The sequence below is a fragment of the Danio aesculapii genome, chromosome 2, assembly GCF_903798145.1.
Source record: "Danio aesculapii chromosome 2, fDanAes4.1, whole genome shotgun sequence".
NCBI classification, from domain to species: domain Eukaryota; kingdom Metazoa; phylum Chordata; class Actinopteri; order Cypriniformes; family Danionidae; genus Danio; species Danio aesculapii.
In genome coordinates this window covers 45,207,730-45,227,161 of record NC_079436.1, presented here as the reverse complement: position 1 = coordinate 45,227,161, position 19,432 = coordinate 45,207,730, and the positions used below count along the sequence as shown (strand labels likewise).

Genomic DNA, 19,432 nt, shown 5'->3' with positions numbered 1-19,432 from the left:
TACTTGTTTGTTTTAACATAACAATGAGTTCACTGTACTCAAATGGCCTCCACAGTCACCAGAACTCAATCCAATAGAGCACCTTTGGGATGTGGTGGAACGAGAGATTGGCATCATGAATGTGCAGCCAACAGATCTGCAGCAACTGCGTGATGTTATCATGTAAATATGGACCAGAATCTCTGAGGAATATTTCCAGTACCTTGTTGAATCTGTGCCATGAAGGGTTAATGCAGTTCTGATGGTGAAACCCGGTAGGCTACTAGTAAGTGCGTACCTGATAAAGTGGCTGGTGAGTGAATATTAGGAAATTGTAAACATGTTTGTTATATGTATAAATTTGAAAAATGTTATACTTTATTATTTCTAACGTTTGGGGCTTATTTTAAGCACGGACATCTTCAGACTTCTTTATGATGACTGCATCTGTCATTCCTTTGTACCATAAAACTGAAACTTTCTCAGCGTGCGCGTCACCCACCACGGTGCCATGCGCGCGCCCGCCGCCACCACTAGCGCGCGCCGCCGTTGCTGCGGAATTGACGGGCTGCCGACCGTCGGCGCGAGAGCGGATCCAGACACTCTTCTAGAAAATAATGAACAACAAATTTGACGCGTGAGTAATCAAAACAACGCTGCACGTAACCGGGGGTCAGCCTTGCGCGAATGCAAGCCCATGCGTTTCAAGCGTCTCTTAAACTCGAGAGAGAGAGAAAAGAGAGTGAGGGGGGAAAAGAGGTGTGTCTAGAAGCTTTGGCATGGGCTGGAGCTCACCATGTTTAGTTGCATGATTGGATCCAACGGCTTTTTGTGGCCAGATGTATTGCGTTTTAATGCACGCGGTGAATGATGCATGCAAATAAGCACTTCCAGAGGCAGAACTGCGCGCACGGGGCCTCCAGGCCGATGCGGATCACCGGGCTCCGCGTGTGTGTGAGTAGCCGGGGCAGGTGCTCCGAGAGCCGGGCTCAAACTCTTCTCTGCAGCCCTGCTGGAGTGACATGTGGCGCTGAGTCAATGCACGCTCAACTGTACTGTACATGGCACGTCAACCAGAAACTACAGTAGATAATCATCTGTTACATAACCAGCGTACTTAATATGTTTGCAAACTTATGAACTCTCTTTCTCTGCAAACTCACGCGAGGCCGATTTTTACTGTGTAATTAAAGTTCAGAACAGCAATGTCATAGTGGTTCGAAAGGAAGTTACAAAATCAGGACTGTGGCACTAAAAATAAACTTGAGTGTTTCTGTTCTCATAACTGCAGTGTCATTTAGGATCAATCTTGGGGTCATTTAGGGTCAAATAAGCCCCATTCAGTTTCACTTTTGACCACCACTGTGTACATGTAATGTATTAGACGCTGTAAAATTTTTATACACAAAATTAAGCTCCTAAAGGCAATACCTAGATTTAATACTTGCTGAAATTTCGTTCAATATTGAATATCTTAAGCTTATTAATAATAATACGTTTCTTAAAGCTTATAATCTCTTTTCTTAATAATTAAGGCATTGTAAAGTTTTTTCCCCTCTTTCTTTTTTAACTTTTATTGTATTTTATTTTCAATGCAGTGATGTTATTTCTCTTGTATTCAATTAAACATGTTAAGGAGGTTAAATACTATATATAAAAATATATTTTTTTATTTGTAGGTTTTACTTTTTTTAGTTTTTTTGCATGTTTGCATTAATTTTTAGGCATGTCAATACACATATTTTAAGTTCAGAAGAGTTATTTTATATGTTTATTTTCTTGTTATATATCATATATACAAAATCCACACATTAGCAGACCGCCTGAAAATTCAGTTTTTCTGGATTTAATTGATTTGACTATGCTGAATATTTGCTTAATTCTATAAAGGTCTGATAGTACTTTTTACCCAGATTACAAATGAAAATATAGTTATTTTAGTCTTTTCGAAAAATATCAATTGGTCAAAATAACACTGTGATTGAAAATCAGAGCTAATCCACCATATATTATATACTCTGAACGACTAAAATAAAAATGAAATTATTTGAAATTTATATGGTTTATGCTCCTTTTTTTGTATGTTTTATGACTTATTTTACACAGTGTTTATTGCATAAACAAACATTTCTTTTACATTATTTATTTAAAAAAATGAAATAGCGTTGAATTGCCACTGTGTGTGAAATGGGCTATGTGAATAAACTTGCCTCGTCTTTATTCTCCAGTGGCTTATCTAACGTTGATCATTCAAAGTTATCCTGTCATCTGCTATAGTACTTTTTTAACCAGATTACAAATGAAAATATAGTTTAGTAGTCTTTCCGAAAAAATATATCAGTTGGTCAAAATAACAAATATTTAATTTAAAAAAGTGAATCCACCATATATTATATACTCTAAAAGACCTAAATGACTATATTTTCATTTGTAATATGGGTAAAAAGCATAGAATAGCATAAAAAACAGAGAATAAAGAAAATAATCAGCACAGTCTAATCAATTAAATCCAAATGAAACCGAATTTTCAGGTGGTCTGCTATGTATATATAATTTATGATGGGAAAAAAATTTGTAAAATGTTTATGTATACAGTTGAAGTCAGAATTATTAAACCCCCTGAATTATTAGCCCCCCTGCTTATTTTTCCCCCAATTTCTGTTTAACTGAGAGAAGATTTTTTCAACACATTTCTAAACAATAGTTTTAATAAGTCATTTCTAATAACTGATTTATTTTATCATTGCCATGATGACAGTAAATAATATTTGACTAGATATTTTTCAAGACACTTCTATACAGCTTAAAGTGACATTTAAAGGCTTAACTAGGTTAATAAGGTTAACTAGGCAGGTTAGGGTAATTAGGCAAGTTATCGTTTAATGATGGTTTGTTCTGTTGATGTCTGGCTAATAATTTTGACCTTAAAATGGCTTTTAAAAAATTAAAAACTGCTTTTATTCTAGCTGAAATAAAAACAAATAAGACTTTCTTCAGAAGAAAAAATATTATCAGACATACTGTGAGAATTGCTCTGTTAAACATCATTGTGTAAATATTCCAAAAAGGAAAAAAATTAATTTCAAAGCGGGTTTAATAATTCTGATTTCAACTGTATATACTGTGTATATCTATATAGTCTTTCTGAGAGATGTGCACTTATATTTTCTGTATTGTCTGTATATATTGTAGGATACAGTTTGACCTATGAATTATTGTAATATATATATATATTTTAAAATTATTACCTGGTATTGCTTTGTTATTAAAGCTGTACTGGTCAAAAAAAAATGTGAGCAGTGTTTGGGGAAAAGTTACTTTTGAAAGTAATGCAATATAATATTGAGTTACTCCCCAAAAAGTAACTAGTTGCGTTACGTTACTTTTTCTGACCTGGCCGAGATCTCTTTTAGAACATGCAGGGTATTTACAGATTAATGACAGTGTAAAGCAATGTGTTTGCTACTTTTGTATTTTTGCCTTATTAGTTCAGTAAAATCGCTGTCCATTGAGACTATCCCCTTTTCTTCCTCGTGTACAAAATACCATCAATACTTCCATCACAGAAATGTAAGGCTCTGCCATCTTGGTTTCTGTCTGTTTTCGCAGGGAGCTCATTCTCTCATTGAGTGTAATTCAACGTGATTACTCTAATTTTAATTCAGCAAATAAGTTTTTAATAGCTAATTAATTGGGAGGTTTAATTTCAGATAAAATGTGTACCTCAGTTGTAGCTATTATTATTTATATATAGCCGTTATTATTTATTTTATATACAAATTCTCGTATGAGTTAATTAAAAAATATATAAATATTGTAAAGTAAGCAGATGATACTGCTTTGGTGAGCCATTTAAATGAAGAGGAGGAAGAGCACAGGCCTGTTCTTGACTTCTTTTTAGATTGGTGTGAAAACACAAAACTTCTCCTAAATATTCCTAAAACTAAGGAGATGATTATTGATTTTAGAGAGAGAGAGAGAGAGCACAACACATCCCACATTAATTAATGGTGAGCAAATGGAGTTAGTAACAAATTATAAAAATTTGGGTGTGATGTTGGACAACAAACGTAAGAGGAATGTATGGACTGACTGTAAGGAAAAAGCTTCAATAGAGAATGTACTACTTAAAGAAACTACTGTCTTTTAATGTTGACAACACATTGTTGATCATGTTGTATAGTGCTTTTATCGAAAGTATTGCAACATTTTGTGTTATCTGTTAGTATGGATATGCTTCTGAGGCCCAGAAGAGGTCACTGGGGAAGGTGGTAACAACAGCCAGTAAGTTGTTGGGAATAAAACTAAAGAGCATTGATAGTATTAGTATTGATAGAGTACTTAATAAGTTTATCATGATTGCCAATTATGAGAAACATCCTTTATCATCCACCTTCAAATTGTTACCATCAGGTTGTTGATATGAACAAAGTTATCATTTATACTGTAGCAAATTAGCTCAAAGTGAATTGAAGATTCATTTGAACGGGCCTTCAAAAGACAAAAATCGACTCTTTAAATCCGAACAAACGAATCGTCCAGCATTCGTTCGAACGGACAGTTGACTTCAAATACAGCTATTGGTATCAAATAACTCATTTATGTTTAAGCAGGGTAACAAGATTGAAGTTTAGGACATTAGATTCATAAATATGCACATGCACCTTTCTTTATACAAAACGAAGATTTATTGACTAATCTAACAGAAACTAACACAAACACGCATTCATACAAGTGTAGAGAAAGTAAAATAAAGGTTTGAGAGAGTAATGATGGAAAAACCTCAGATTTTGTAAGGCCAAGCGAATAGTCAACTAAACCAATTGAAATGGTTTCTTTAGTGTTATGTTTAGTTTACACCAGTTCAGTGGTTGTCTGGAAGTGTTACTTGCGTTTCTTTTGTGATGTGAAGAACTCCCTCTGTTGAGCACGTGGTTAGCTGGTGGTCAGTTCTTTGTCCTGTGAGGCTTGGAGTGGGGTGGAGTCGGTCGTTTCAAGTTTTTAAGCAGCAAAAGCACTAGTCGTGTTGACTTCTGCTTTGGCGACGCACTATACTTAACTAGACTCTTGATGGAAAAGAAAGAAAGGTATCGGAGATGGGAATGTCTGAGCTGTGCGGTTAACTCATTGTGTCTGGGACCCCACCTGCTGGGGTTCTCCTGGATTCTAGTTCTGGGTTCACTTTGTTCTGGGTTCTAGTCTGGGTGGTGGCCTTAGGCACAAGCTTTAATAAGGATGGTTTTGTAATCCACCCTCCGGAGCCAAGTTCAACAATGAGAAGTTAACTTCCCAAGGCAGGTTTTATAGTCCTTTGTTCCAAAGCGTGGTGATTTGCTTTCTGGGTGTAAACTGATGCAAAAATGTTCAGAATTTCTCAAAATGTTAATATGTTGCAAACGTATTAACATGAAATGTAAACAATCATTTAGTACACCAAATTAGCTTTGCAGGGACATCAAACATGACCCATCTAAGATCTTGTTTAGTTGAGATAGAGTTAAACATTGATTGCTGAAGTATTAAAACCATAATATTAATACATGAGCAAGAGACTTGTTGCAAAACACCTGATTACACATAAAGAGAGAATAAAGGTTTACATTAAAAGTCTAAAACTTAAGCAAGGAGCTTATAGAACTTCTTTGTGTGTTCAATTCTGAGCATTCCTTTGTGTTGTAAATACCTTGGAATCGAATTACAAGTAACTATCCAGTCTTTTCTGGGTAGGAGAAGTTGACGGTGTATTATTTGTTGAATAAAAGCAAAATAATAACGTGTCTGTTTGGCCATATTCATTACAATACCTCAAGCAATTAAGTTTTTAAATTCCTCCTCTTTCAGTAGCAGTTGATGGCTAGTAGACTGGATATTTATTTAGAGTAGGGACACCATGTTTTTAAATGATTTATTTATATAAATGCCAGATATCTCTGTGAGTGTACGCTGCAAATTATATCTCCCTACAGGGAAAAATAAAGTTAACTAACTAACCAACTAACTAACTAGCTTAATCTAAAATATAATTCAAATAATACTGCTTAATATTTTAAAGTAATGCATTACTTTTTACTTTGAAAAAGTCATATTATTACGTAGCTTGAGTTACTTGTAATGCGTTCCCCCAACACTGTTAGTGAGTAAAGAGTTTTATCTGTTTTTAAGCCTGAAAGATGATGACAGTGGAGATCACGACCAGGACAACAGCTCACCGAAAGACGGGGAGAAGGAAAAAAATGACGAAGAGGACAAGGAAGCAAACACTACAAAGAGAAAGGTGCATGTATAGATTTATAAATAGATCGATAGACATAAAGACTGTTGTGAATAACGGTGCGCTGCTGTGTTTGTTCAGGCGGTGGTCCCGGGAGCCGGTGAACACCCTCTTCAGTATAACTACACCTTCTGGTATTCTCGACGCACACCAGGACGTCCGGCCAGCACACAGAGCTATGAACAGAACATTAAACAGATCGGCAGCTTTGCTTCGGTAACCTGCACACACACACACACACACACACAAACAGACTGTGCTGACGCAACATTCAGATCCAACGGAGACTGAAGTGGGCTGCTCAATGCTCAACAGCTGTCCTCGTGTGTTTGCAGGTGGAGCAGTTCTGGCGTTTTTATAGTCACATGATCCGACCGGGTGATCTGACTGGTCACAGTGATTTCCACCTGTTTAAGGAAGGAATCAAACCCATGTGGGAGGTCAGTTTTGACATCTAAGTGTTTCTTCTGTAGAGCGTTAGGTGTCTATTATATTTTTATCTTTATTGATATTTTTCATTCTATAATTTCTTGGTTTCCAAAAATAACATTAATTTTTGCTCTTTCTGTCTTAAAATGCTGCAATTTTACATGAAACAGTTACAGTTATACACATTTAATTTAATGTTTTTGTTGTGGTTTATTTCCTACTATGTCATGACATTTAAATTGTTTGATTATTTTATTACATAAATACATCTAGTTATTTATTTCTTATTAATAATTAATACTATGTGTAATATTATTGTATCATTATTTTACTTTTTGTTGTATGTGTGTGTGTGTGTGTGTGTGTGATCCTTAATTCTTTAGAATATTAATATTATATAATGTGTAATGTTTTATCATTATTTTGATATTATTACTATCATTTTTTTAATTATCTTATAAATTATTGGAGGTGAAGTGTGTGATTATTCCATAATTTATTGAAAAAATAAAGATTACTATTATTATTATTATGATGATAATAATGTGTAATTTTTTTATTATTATTATCTTAAGAATAATTGCTGTCGTTTTTACTTATAAATCATAGGAGATAAAGTCTGTGTGTGTTATTATTCCTTAATTTTTTTAGAAATTAAGATTATTATTATTATTATATTATTATGATAATAATATGTAATAAAAATATGTTTAATAATTATATAAATAATGATTACTATTGTTTTTCTACTTATAAATTATAGGAGGTAAAGTGTGTGATTATTCCTTAATTTTTTTTAAATGAAGATTATTATTATTATTATCAATTCTAATAATAACTTGTAATAGTAATTATTCTCAAAATAATTATAATATTACGTTATTATAATAATAATAATAAAAAATCAAAAAATGAAAGAATAATCACACATTTTACCTCCTATAGTTTATAAGATAAGCAAAGAATGATAGTATTTATTATCAAAATAATGATAATAATATCATTCTTATCTTAACTATAGGAGGTAACGTGTGTGATTATTCCTTCATTTTTTAGAAATGAATATAATTATTATTAATTATGATAATGTGTAATTTGTTTAAACTATTCTTTTAAGAATATCTACTATCGTTTTTTTACTTATATAAATCTTAGAAAGTAAATTGTGTGATTTATTCCTTAATTCTTTAGAAGATTATTACTAATTATAATGTGTAATATTTTTATCATTATTTTGAAAATAATCACAATAGTTTTTTTTTTTACTAAAGAAAATTTTACTTAAGAAAATTATTTTGTTGATCAGGCTGCATTTATTACTTGTAAAAAAAAATATTTATAAAAAATTTAAATAACTGCTTTCTTATTGTATGTAGCTTCAAATGACATTTTTACTCCAGTCGTTATTGCTTTTATTACTATTACATTCATAATAATAGTAATAATAAAATAATAATAATTAATATTTGTGAGGGATTTCTGATCTTTAAAATCACTGGAATAAGTTCGTAAATTAAATGATAACCTACCTTTAAACAGTTATTTTATACTGCAATAACATTTCACAATTTCACAATTTGTACTGTATTTTTGATTAAATAAATGCTTGGTGAGCAGGACACATTTAAAAATCGTACTGACCCCAAACTTTTGACCAGTAGTGTAAAACAATGAAATTGTCCCCCCAAAAAAATCAGTACTTCAAGCCAAAAAAAGCAGCAAAGCATTTTTTGAGTGTAGTAAATTGACAAAAACCCATCAACTTCATATTTAAATAGTTGTTTTAAGAATTCACATTCACAGACACTAGTCCATATCTTGATTTTTGATTGAGTACATTATTTATTTACCAAATTCCATAGCATTTTGTATTACTGTAGTACATTCTGCTTTTAAGACTAAATGATGTGATCCTGTGCAGGTTGTCTGCATACCGTACAGTAGGAGCGCAGATAATGTCATTTGTGTTGTGCTGTGTTGTGTAGGATGATGCTAATAAGAGTGGTGGTAAATGGATCATTCGGCTCCGGAAAGGCCTGGCGTCTCGCTGCTGGGAGAATCTGATCCTGGCCATGCTCGGTGAGCAGTTCATGGTGGGCGAGGAGATCTGTGGCGCCGTCGTGTCCGTTCGATTCCAGGTACTATAATCATTTTACACAAACCCGAAAAGCATTATTTAAATAAAGTCTTTATAGCAGCTATTCTACTCTTAAAGAGCCCCTATTTTGCATTAAAAAGGTCATGTTTTGATTTTGGGCGTCTCCAACAAAATGCTGATATGCGTGCAAGGTCAAAAAACACTTTCACTGTCTTATAATCTGCATTTGTTTTTACCTAATTATCCCAGCGACTCCCATATGAATCAATCATTGATTCATTTGTTCCCAAACCCCTCCTTAGCAAAAGCTAATCTGTGCTGATTGGTCCGATGACCCAGTATGTTGCGATTGGTTGACTGCGTTCAGCGCAAGACAGAGAGAAAAGCCCACCATGGCTCTGAAATAGCAGCCAGAGAGTATATGAGAGCCCGATGCAGGAATGCAATGAATTAATGCAGTTAAACACCAGCATATTGCTCTACTCCTAAACCTAACCCCAAGTAACAATGACACACGCCATAGCAAAGGCAAACAGCAGAGGATCTCAAGTTCAGAAACGCATCTAAATTGGTAAAGGAAGAAGCATGTGTCGCGTTTTTAACGTGGTTTTGGACGCGGTATGTGAACAGCCCTATACAGATTTAACCTGAGAGATACAGTACAAGCACTGATCTATAATCTATACGTGATTACAAGCCATTACAACTTATAACACACAATTAAACACATATTTTGCAAACTACACAAAACAAGGCAACAATTTTAATGCCACTTACATGTTATGATCTGGAGGAAGAAGAAACTGGTCCATATAAACTGTAACAGTTACTGACAAAGTCCCTGTCAAAGTCTGACAAAGTCCAATAGTCTCTGCTGCTCCTTCAATAGCAAACGGCCGGCGAATCCAGCGTTGCAGTGTAGGTTATTGTATTAAAAATCAGTAAAATGACAGGAACAACACAGCACTAGGTTGGCTATACTGTAGTACTGTTGTGAAAATGAACTTTCACCCTTTATTTCCTACAGCCAGGGCCAGCGCGTCCATAGAGGCGACCTAGGGCAGCGTCCCTGACATTTCCTCATTTTCATCATTTTCATCCGCGACAATCCCGTTTTCACTTTCAGTTTGAAGGTGGCATAATCATCTTTTGCCTAGAACGCCAGTTCAGTTAGCTCCGGCCCTGCCCGCAGCCGAATCTCCATCTGTCAGTGATCTTCCTCCTCGCGTCACGATCAGTCCCATGACCCCCTGCTCCTCCGCTAGTGTGTGGAGGGAAAGCACATGCACATTTTAACGGAACTGGAAGTACATATTTGGTGATGTACCGTATCGATGTTGATGCGATCCATAGATATATACACTAGATATCGCATGCGTCAATAGCGCCGCCATATTTGTACAGTGCTCCCAGGACAAGTGTCATCCAACCGCACTAGTCAAGACAGTGTTACTACGTGAAGATGCTGGACTTTAGCGCTGTGTACAGGTGTAGTAATGAGCAAACAAAGCACAAAGGCAGAACATTTCATAGGTAAGATCTTGTTTTTTACATTTTTGTATGTATTTATGAACTTTTGTGCTAAACAAGTAACCTTACTGATGATAATACAGTCACCTACTGAATTCACATAAGGCAAAGTAGCACCAGCTCACACTAAACGCTTGGGTTATGCTAGTTTTGTTGAATAAAGTCAGCAAACAAAGGAAAAGAAATATGACAGCGAGATGCTGCGGTGCCTGAAACTTGGATTATTGTCGGTTAGTGAAGGAGTCGTTCATAACGGAGATTCATTCACAAACGAATTGCTCCCTCCGTCAGTATGAGAAGTGAAAGCAGGAGAAGGGGGTGTGTTTCAGGACACGGATTAGATCAAATTTAACAAGGAGGGTGTATATTTCCATACACACAAACACAAGCTTTTTGTCAGGAATGCCTGAGCGATCACTTATCGATCAATGTAGAAAAGTGATGTAAAATTATAATTTTCGTAATTAAATTTTGTAAACTGACCTCCGGGGAAACTCCCGATCGTAGATATATGTGTATATGTGTGTTTCTCTGGCTCTGGATGGCCACAGTCCTCCACTGCAGCTTGGTCCCGCGTTCATTTCAAAGGAGCACTACCCTGTACTAAAATGGCGGCTCTATTGATGCATTCCTTCCAATAGACGGCAACAGGGTAGGTGACATCTAATGTATATATCTATGGATGCGATCCAACAAAAGATCTGAACCCAACACAATTCGTTTATTTACACTGAATGGAAGAAAGTTCTCCAAAGGTAGCTCAGTGGATTCAGAGACTTAAACAGGTCTATATAATGGAAAAAATGACTGCATGTCTACAAATGAAGACTGATATTTTTCTGAAGAGGTGGAAAAGTATTATGACATATTTAGAAGTTGCTTAACCTACTGTCACCGTAATTTGATGCAACACAATGTAACTAGATGTACAAGTGTATCCCCCGTAAAGTAATTAGGATGGCAATACCTTTTATTTATTTATTTATTCTTTATTTTTTATTTTACTATTTTATTTTACTTTTTTTTTACAATTTTAATTTTTTATTTATTATTATTATTTTATTTTTTTATTATAATTTCATTATTGTTTTTTATTTATTTATTTTATGTATCACCTCATGTGTAAGGGGTTAAATTGTTGGGGAAGGGGATGTTCTGTAAAAAAATATATATATATATTGAAAAAATCTTAAATAAAAAGTAAAAAAAAAAAAAAAACAATTAGTTTCTTCTACTCGTAGTCAAATATTTCGCTTAAGAATCAATAGTTTTAAACAAGGTGCACTTTTAACCTCAGCAGATTTTAACCTCAGCTGGATGTTTTCATTCACTTGGAGCTGTGTTACACACTACATGGAAGCTCATTCTCAAAAACCCATAATAGGGGCTGTTTAATACCTGTTCTAGCTATAAGAATGTTCTCTTTTTTGTGGATTCTGCATATTTGTTTTGGGCACAAACTATAATGCAAAAAAGTTATTTTGAAAAGATTATAAAAGAAAAGCAATAGAAAAACAAAAGAAATACCAACAGGTTACCAGGCCAGTGCTTCCCACACATAGACTTTACTTGGGCGGGCCACCCAGGTATATAAACGGCTGCACAAGTATATTTAGTGACATGTTTTTGTTTTTTTAACTATTATTATCATCCGTTTACACTTTTTTGTATCTGCCTAATATAACCAAACATCCGCTAACGATTAAGTAGTGGAAAAAATCTTCTCTCGTTTATCAGTTTCGTTCTGTGTGTGCAAGACCTGTCAGCACTCTCACATGCAGTCTTGCTTGCTTTGAAAATAATAAGAATAATAATAATGTTTGTTTGTTTGAAGGAGGATATCATTTCCATCTGGAATAAGACGGCCAGCGATCAGGCCACCACCGCTCGCATTAGAGACACTTTACGCAGAGTCCTCAACCTGCCTCCTAATACTATTATGGAGTATAAAACACACACCGACAGCATCAAGTGAGTTACACAACACACACATTAATGTATATACACACTACTGGTGAAAATGGCTTTGTTGAGCTAAAAGATTTCCCAAACTAAACATATAATTGTATATGTGTGTTTATAATGGCACATAATGAATCTGTCATACGTCAGTAAATGATTATTACGTTTTTTTACAGACGCTAGGACACATTTCTCAATACTTAGGTCACTTTTGCAAAACTCTTCACACAGTGAGCACAACAGATGTCTATGTGGGCTAAACTCAGGATCAATTGTCATTGTTTTGGCACAAATACATTCAATGACTACAATGACTACTGTTAAACTGATGTTCAAAACAATAACATAATGCAAAATAAGAGCAAAATTCACCAGCAATATTTGTTTGAAACATAATTCACATCTAAAAATGCAGTTTAACCAGTCAGATTAGCATTACTGTTGTATCTGTATCAGTGGATGGTGTGTAGACAAATTTCTGTATTTTAGAATTACTTTAATAAACGACTTATAAATAAAGGACATAAAATATTGAGGAATTTTGCATCATGTCTGATTTATTCCAGTAACATATATTGCAATTATAAACAGAGACGTGTCCTTGTTTTACACAAGAAAACGCTGTGTAATGCTACATGTTGTTAGTGTTTTTTAGCTCATTGTTTTGTGTTTAGCAAAGGGTGACAGCCGACAAACACTCTTTGCTAGTGTTCTGGAAGAATGAGTTCATTTGAGACCTGAATAAAGTGTTTTAGTAGTTGTAGTGCATTTGGAATGTGAAATGAACTGCTTTGACAAGCTAAAAGTCGGTTAGGAGAATTGTGTGAAGAGTTTTGCAAAAGTGACCTAAGTATTGAGAAATGTGTTCTAGCGTCTGTAAAAAAACTGTAATATAAATCTAGGGGAGGACATGTTTTTATGGTCAGTTGTTTTAAAATGGCCATATAAAAGATGGTCTTGTGATTGTATCATATATGATTATGAATTTGTTACATAGCAAATTCTGTTTGTGTGTGTGTAAAATTGAAGCTTTTCAGATTGAAAATATGTTCGATAAATTTGAATGAATTTACATTATAATAAGAATTTTTTAAATAATTTTAATATTTACTAGGGGTCAAAGTGTGTTAACTGCATCTGAATGAAGCTAAGTGTTACAAAGGGTTTTGTGTTTGCTTTATTCAAATATTCTGATTATTATTTTATTATTATTACAAATGTTTTTTTTCATTGTTTGTATCAATGCAGGGGGTCTTGAACTTTCCTTTTTGTTTTGTAGTGCAATAACTACTATAAACATGCTCTTATAATACAGTAACCTACAGTATGCTATATTTCTCAGTTCATAACCCCTTAAATGAACACTTTTTTTTCTTTTTTGAAAAAAGGCTTATTATAAAAGTCCCCTAGAGTTAAACAGTTGAGTTTTACCATTTTTTTAATCCTTTAAGCTGATCTCCAGGTCTGGCTGGTGCACTTTTGCTTAGCTTAGCTTAGCATAGATCATTGAATCAAATTAGACCATTAGCATCTTGCTTTTAATAGTCTACATTATAAAATGTGCTATTTAAATATTGTGTCAAAGCACACAATGAACATGATGAATAGAAAGTAAAATTCAAGATGAAATTGGAACTCTGTTATACTGTATGTGGGAGTGTGGAGACCTGCAATTGTTTTGGAACTTGGTCTGTGAAATGGCTGGAGAAAATTTTCCTTTGGATCCAAAACTTTGTTTATATCCTGAAAATGTGTCAGTTAATGCAAACAAAAAGAAAGGTATAGATTTCAGCTTTATACAAGCTAAACGTGTTAAGCTTTGGTATGGAAAAATACCCAAAGACCTGTCCTTGCGCGATATATAAAGCAAATGTCTGATAATTTTGCTCTTGAAAAATTAACATACATAAGCAGAGGTAAAGCAGAGACTTTTTAAAAAGTGTGGTCTTCTTTCAGCCGCTTTATAAATAGATAGATAAAAATTAGATGTCTTTGGAAAGTTGACTGTAATTTTAAATTCATCATTACATAATCATGTTTTTTATTTGTATTAGAATATTTATAGTCTTTGTATTTTATTCTATTTTAGAGTTTATTTTAAATGTCATTTTTGTTTACCAAATATTGTGGTTAAAAAGTACATTCGGAAATATCATATAATTAATATTCTGTACTGTTTGCTGGGTTTTGTAATATAATTAAAATCAATAAAAACAAAGTTGAAAAAAATATATATAATTCAAATTGAAGAATAATCCAGCAATTCAGGCAGGGATTTAAAAAAAATAACCAAATAGTTTTGATAATTTTCCTATTTAAAGCTTGACCCTTCTGTAATTACACTGTGTACTAAGACCAACAGAAAATGTAAAGTTGCTCTTTTCAAGGTCGCTCTGGCTAGGAACTCTACTCTCATTTGGGTGTCATAACGAAGGAATTTAAGTAATAGTGATATTGATTAGCGATAGTACACAGAGTCGTCCCTTACAATTGTCTTCATGGTTGCAAGATGTTCAGGTGCTGTTTAATGGACCCTTTTCACATGTCCATGTTTCTCAGCAACAAATATTTTTTTACAGTCCTATTTGCTCAATTAATTAAAGAAAAACTCAACGATAGTGTTTTTAAGACTTTCAAAAGAAGGGAAAAAAATTGTGTGAGACAGAAAAAAGAACGTCAAATTTACTGTCCCGTCCAGACACTACATTACCTTGCATACGCAGTAATTTGTTTTTGTAATTTGATGCAAAGATGATATAATACATAAGTAAATACATAAAAAGTCTTTTTTAAATCAAAATATAAAAAACTTTCAAGGATTTAAGATGTTTATGACCATTAAACAGATCGTAAGTTTTGTGAAAAGGGTCCATTTCCTTAATTATCCACTTGTTACCTCGTGACGTATGGAATACTGTTTCCGGGTCCAATCCGCTACTCATTTGAATTGAGAAATACTCGTTTATGACCACTTTTTAGTCCTATCACACATTAAAGTGAATTTTATATAAAGTCATGGTGTACACAACAATCTCTAGAATTCACAGACATCAATATTTTAACAATATATAAAAACTTTCTTTATATATATATATATATATATATATATATATATATATATATATATATATATATATATATATACAGTTGAAGTCAGAATTATTTGCCCCGTTTAATCCCCCCCCCAATTTCTGTTTAACTGAGAAAAGATTTTTTTCAACACATTTGTAAACATAATAGTTTTAATAACTCATTTCTAATAACTGATTTCTTTTATCTTTGCCATGATGACAGTAAATAATATTTTCCTAGATATTTTTCAAGACACTTCTATACAGCTTAAAGTGACATTTAAAGGCTTAATTAGGTTAATTAGGTTAACTAGGCAGGTTAGGGTAATTAGGCAAAATTTTGTATAACGATGGTTTGTTCTGTAGACTATCGAAAGCATAAAGAAGTTAATAATTTTGACCTTAAAATGGTGTTTTAAAAAATTAAAAACTGCTTTTATTCTAGCCGAAATAAAACAAATAAAATCCAGAAGAAAAAAAAATTATCAGACATACTGTGAAAATTTCCTTGCTCTGTGAATCATAATTTGGGAAATATTTAAAAAAGACAAAAAAAAAAATGAAAAGGGGGGCTAATAATTCTGGCTTCAACTGTATGTATATGTATGTGTATATATATATATATATATATATATATATATATATATATATATATATATATATATATATATATATATATATATATATATTCATTCATTGGACCCAAAAGTCGCTTCATGTGACAACACTTGGATTATGCTGGAATGAGAGTGTGGTTTCTAGCCATATCAGCCTATAAAATAGCTTCTTTTTATCTTCCATCAGCCTCTGATGTACCTACAGATAAGTCTTAAAAAAAAACGAGTTTCAGTAGTTTTTCTATTTAAAGCGAGATGCTAATGGTCTAAAATGAGGTGTTTCTTTAAAGAACGTTAACTATCCATGTACACAATACCGGTCAAAGTTTGCTGCATTTATTTAATCAAAAATACAGTACAAATTGTGAAATGTGAAATGTTATTGCACTATAAAAGTAGTTTATAATTTAACTGAATTTACTCCAGTGATTTTAATCATGAATTTTCAGCTTCATTACTCCAGTCTTTAGTCACGTGATCCTTCAGAAATCACTCTAATATTCATTATTATTTTTTTTATGAATGTAATTAAAGCAATAATGACTGGAGTAATAATTTCATTTGAAACTACACACAATAAGAAAGCAGTTATATAAAATGTTAAGAAATATTTAGCAATTTTTTTACTCTTAATAAATGCCGACTTGATGAACAGAATAATGTTCTTTAAAAAACAAACATGAAAATAAAAAACAGACCCCAAACATTTGACTGGTGGTGTATATTCCTGTTGTAGTAGTAATATTGACACACTAGATGATAATAATAATCTATTTGTGATGTGTTGTGTTTTCCAGAGCTTGGGAGGATTTCCACGGTCTAGTGAATGCAAGTGGAGGACGCTAGTGTTTTCACCCAGTGTGTGTGAGACGGGTATAAACTTATGACTGACACGTAAATCACTGACACTAGAGCTGCTCAAACATCGTCTACATTTACATGGACATCAGTAATGGAATTATTTGCCTTAATCTGAAGACAATAATATGATTAAGGTGTTTACATGAGTTTTTGACGTTTCATTTTACATGTTAAAGCACATAATTCGATTAACGTCATTGGAGTTTCATGTAATTTCGTGTGTTTCATTTTTACCTTGTCGCCTTTAACTGCAGTTTGGCACTTTCACTTTCATTCAGGAAGATTTCATGCATGCGTCCGTGACAAACGAGATATTGGATACAAGTATGAACTGCTGGAGGAGTGTAGTTTTAATGGAATTTGATACCGCATGTCGTATGGGGGGAAAAAACTCTGCATTTTGCGATGTGGGTCTGCTGTCCTTTACTGACTCGGTAGTTGCAGAGAATATTCTCAAACAGCCATGTGTGTATGAAATATCCTGTCGCAAAATGCAGCAAAAACCCTACACAACGGTAATAGTTTGATTGCGGTGTTTACTTGTCTGTACTGCTCTTCAATAATGCCACTAAAATCGTCGTACTCCACATGTCTTATTTCGATTTCTGTTAAGTTTGATTATGACTTTAGCCAGATTAACGTCACCAAAAATCACTGTTTACATCAGGGGTCACCAATCTCGGTCCTGGAGGGCCGGTGTCTCTGCAGGGTTTAGCTCCAACTTGCCTCAACACACCTAGCTGGGTGTTTCAAGTATACTTAGCAAGACCTTGATTAGCTCATTCAGGTGTGTTTGATTAGGGTTGGAGCTAAAATCTGCAGGACACCGGCCCTCCAGGAACAAGTTTGGTGACCCCTGGTTTACATGGTCGACTTTCATCAGAATATTGTCTTAATCGTTTTAAAATCAGATTATTGGTGTCCATGTAAACACACTCAATGAGATTTCAGATTATGTTCATCAAAACCTTAAAGTATGACTCCTTTTTCTCCCCATCTAGATCGATTAAGTTCATTTTCCCAATGAAGAGGACACTTTCTGATCACACCAACCTGAAACTGAGCTGTTTTTAAAAGAAAAAATGAAAGGGACGTCACGAAATGGGGCTCAGCATGGGCCATTTTTAATATTGAAGACTTCTGGCTTTTTATAAACGTCCAAACAACACCTGAAGACAGAGGAGGAACCAAAACATCAATGTGTGAATGATTTCCAGTCGGCCATCTTTCAGAGAGAAAGCGGGACCACCCAAACTAAAGGCTGGAAACTGCCACATTTTCCAAAAACAACCACAAAAAATGAATAATACTCACATTTACCTGAACGACCATCTTAAACTGAAGAGTTCATTTAGGTCACATTATTATCCAGTGGAGTCGCAGGCTGATGGGGATATTTTACTATAGTGCAGTATTTTAGCTACAGTGTTGAGTTGTTTTAACATAGAACTGTTGTACAAAAAAAATTATATTTGTAAACCTATTTGGAGAGCTGTATAATGGCGGACTTGTTTTTTCTTTTCTTTCTCCTGAGCTGAAGGAGTGTAAACCCAAAGGACAGTGCCCTTTATGGATGGGCACGGCGCTGCCTGATTCACTGTGCCTGGCCTTCATAAACACTGACTTTACAATCACTATTCAGACATGCTAACTAACAAACACTGATATATCTGGAGTTACTGGAGGCTGTGGATCAACACCTACTTTATACTGCCTGGACTTCAGTGCTGGTGCTGGACAGTTGTATTTGAGGTACATTAAAAAAAAAAAAAAAGAGAGAAAAATAAAAAGTGGAAAGGAAAGGTTTTTAATTATTGATCGATCATAGCAATAAATGTTGATTATGCATCTGCTGCTAATGTTCTGGCTGTGGTTGTGGCTTTTGTTGTTTTCATGTTCCATTATGTGTGTTGTCAGTCATATTTTTCATCTTTTATGATTTATGGTGGGTTATTTACATTTGCAGCATTATTATTATTATTGTTGATGCTAACTGATATTAATATCTAGGAAACCTTGTTATCAGAAAAGTTTTTTTTTTTGTGATGGTCAAAATTTTCTGTGGGTTCATGTTAAATGATTAATTTTTCAAAACCCAATATAATTTAGTTTATTTTGTATGTAAAATCTGAAACCTTTTAACTCAGGGGTCTCAAACTGCCGGCCCGCAACTGATATTAAAAATAGAACAAAATTCGGCCTGCCAAAACATATTTTTGAACCACTATCATTGTAGCCGCTTGTGGTTTTGACCCCCCACCTAGTCAACATTTATAGCACTGCATTTGGATTAGTTTTACTTTCATTTTCTCTCAGTGTACGGTGGAGAGTAACACACATGCGGTTGAATTCTGTGGCTGGTTTAAATGTGGAAATGTATGTCTGTAAGCTCTATTTTTTATTTAACCTCTATTTATTCAAGGGTTGTTTGATTATCAGTTTTATACCGCTTGTATTTTGTTTGAATTTTTTTTTACTAAAATAGAAGCACTTCAGTTGTACTCATGATTATACATGCTGCTCGGAGCAGTTTCTAGTATTAAAACGGCATATAAACAGCAGCCCTCTATCACTCAAATATCCATAATAAATCCTAATAAAATTGTATTGTCTT

At 33.8% G+C, this 19,432-nt stretch overlaps 1 protein-coding gene across 4 annotated transcripts; it reads left to right on the top strand.

The window, feature by feature from the left end:
* The first annotated feature begins 500 nt into the window (after positions 1-500).
* Positions 501-18,677, top strand: eif4e2 (eukaryotic translation initiation factor 4E family member 2). 4 transcript variants are annotated; one of them, XM_056480692.1, is made up of 8 exons: positions 501-616; positions 6,142-6,253; positions 6,332-6,466; positions 6,586-6,690; positions 8,665-8,817; positions 12,142-12,278; positions 16,755-16,815; positions 17,820-18,677. In XM_056480692.1, exons 1-7 carry the CDS (start codon positions 597-599, stop codon positions 16,801-16,803), a joined length of 711 nt encoding a protein of 236 aa, XP_056336667.1. In that variant the 5' UTR covers positions 501-596; the 3' UTR covers positions 16,804-16,815; positions 17,820-18,677. The 4 variants fall into 4 exon arrangements, with proteins under 4 accessions (XP_056336667.1, XP_056336660.1, XP_056336645.1 ...); XM_056480685.1 differs by having other exon boundaries at positions 16,755-16,821; XM_056480670.1 differs by having other exon boundaries at positions 16,755-16,830.
* The last annotated feature ends 755 nt before the right edge of the window (positions 18,678-19,432 follow it).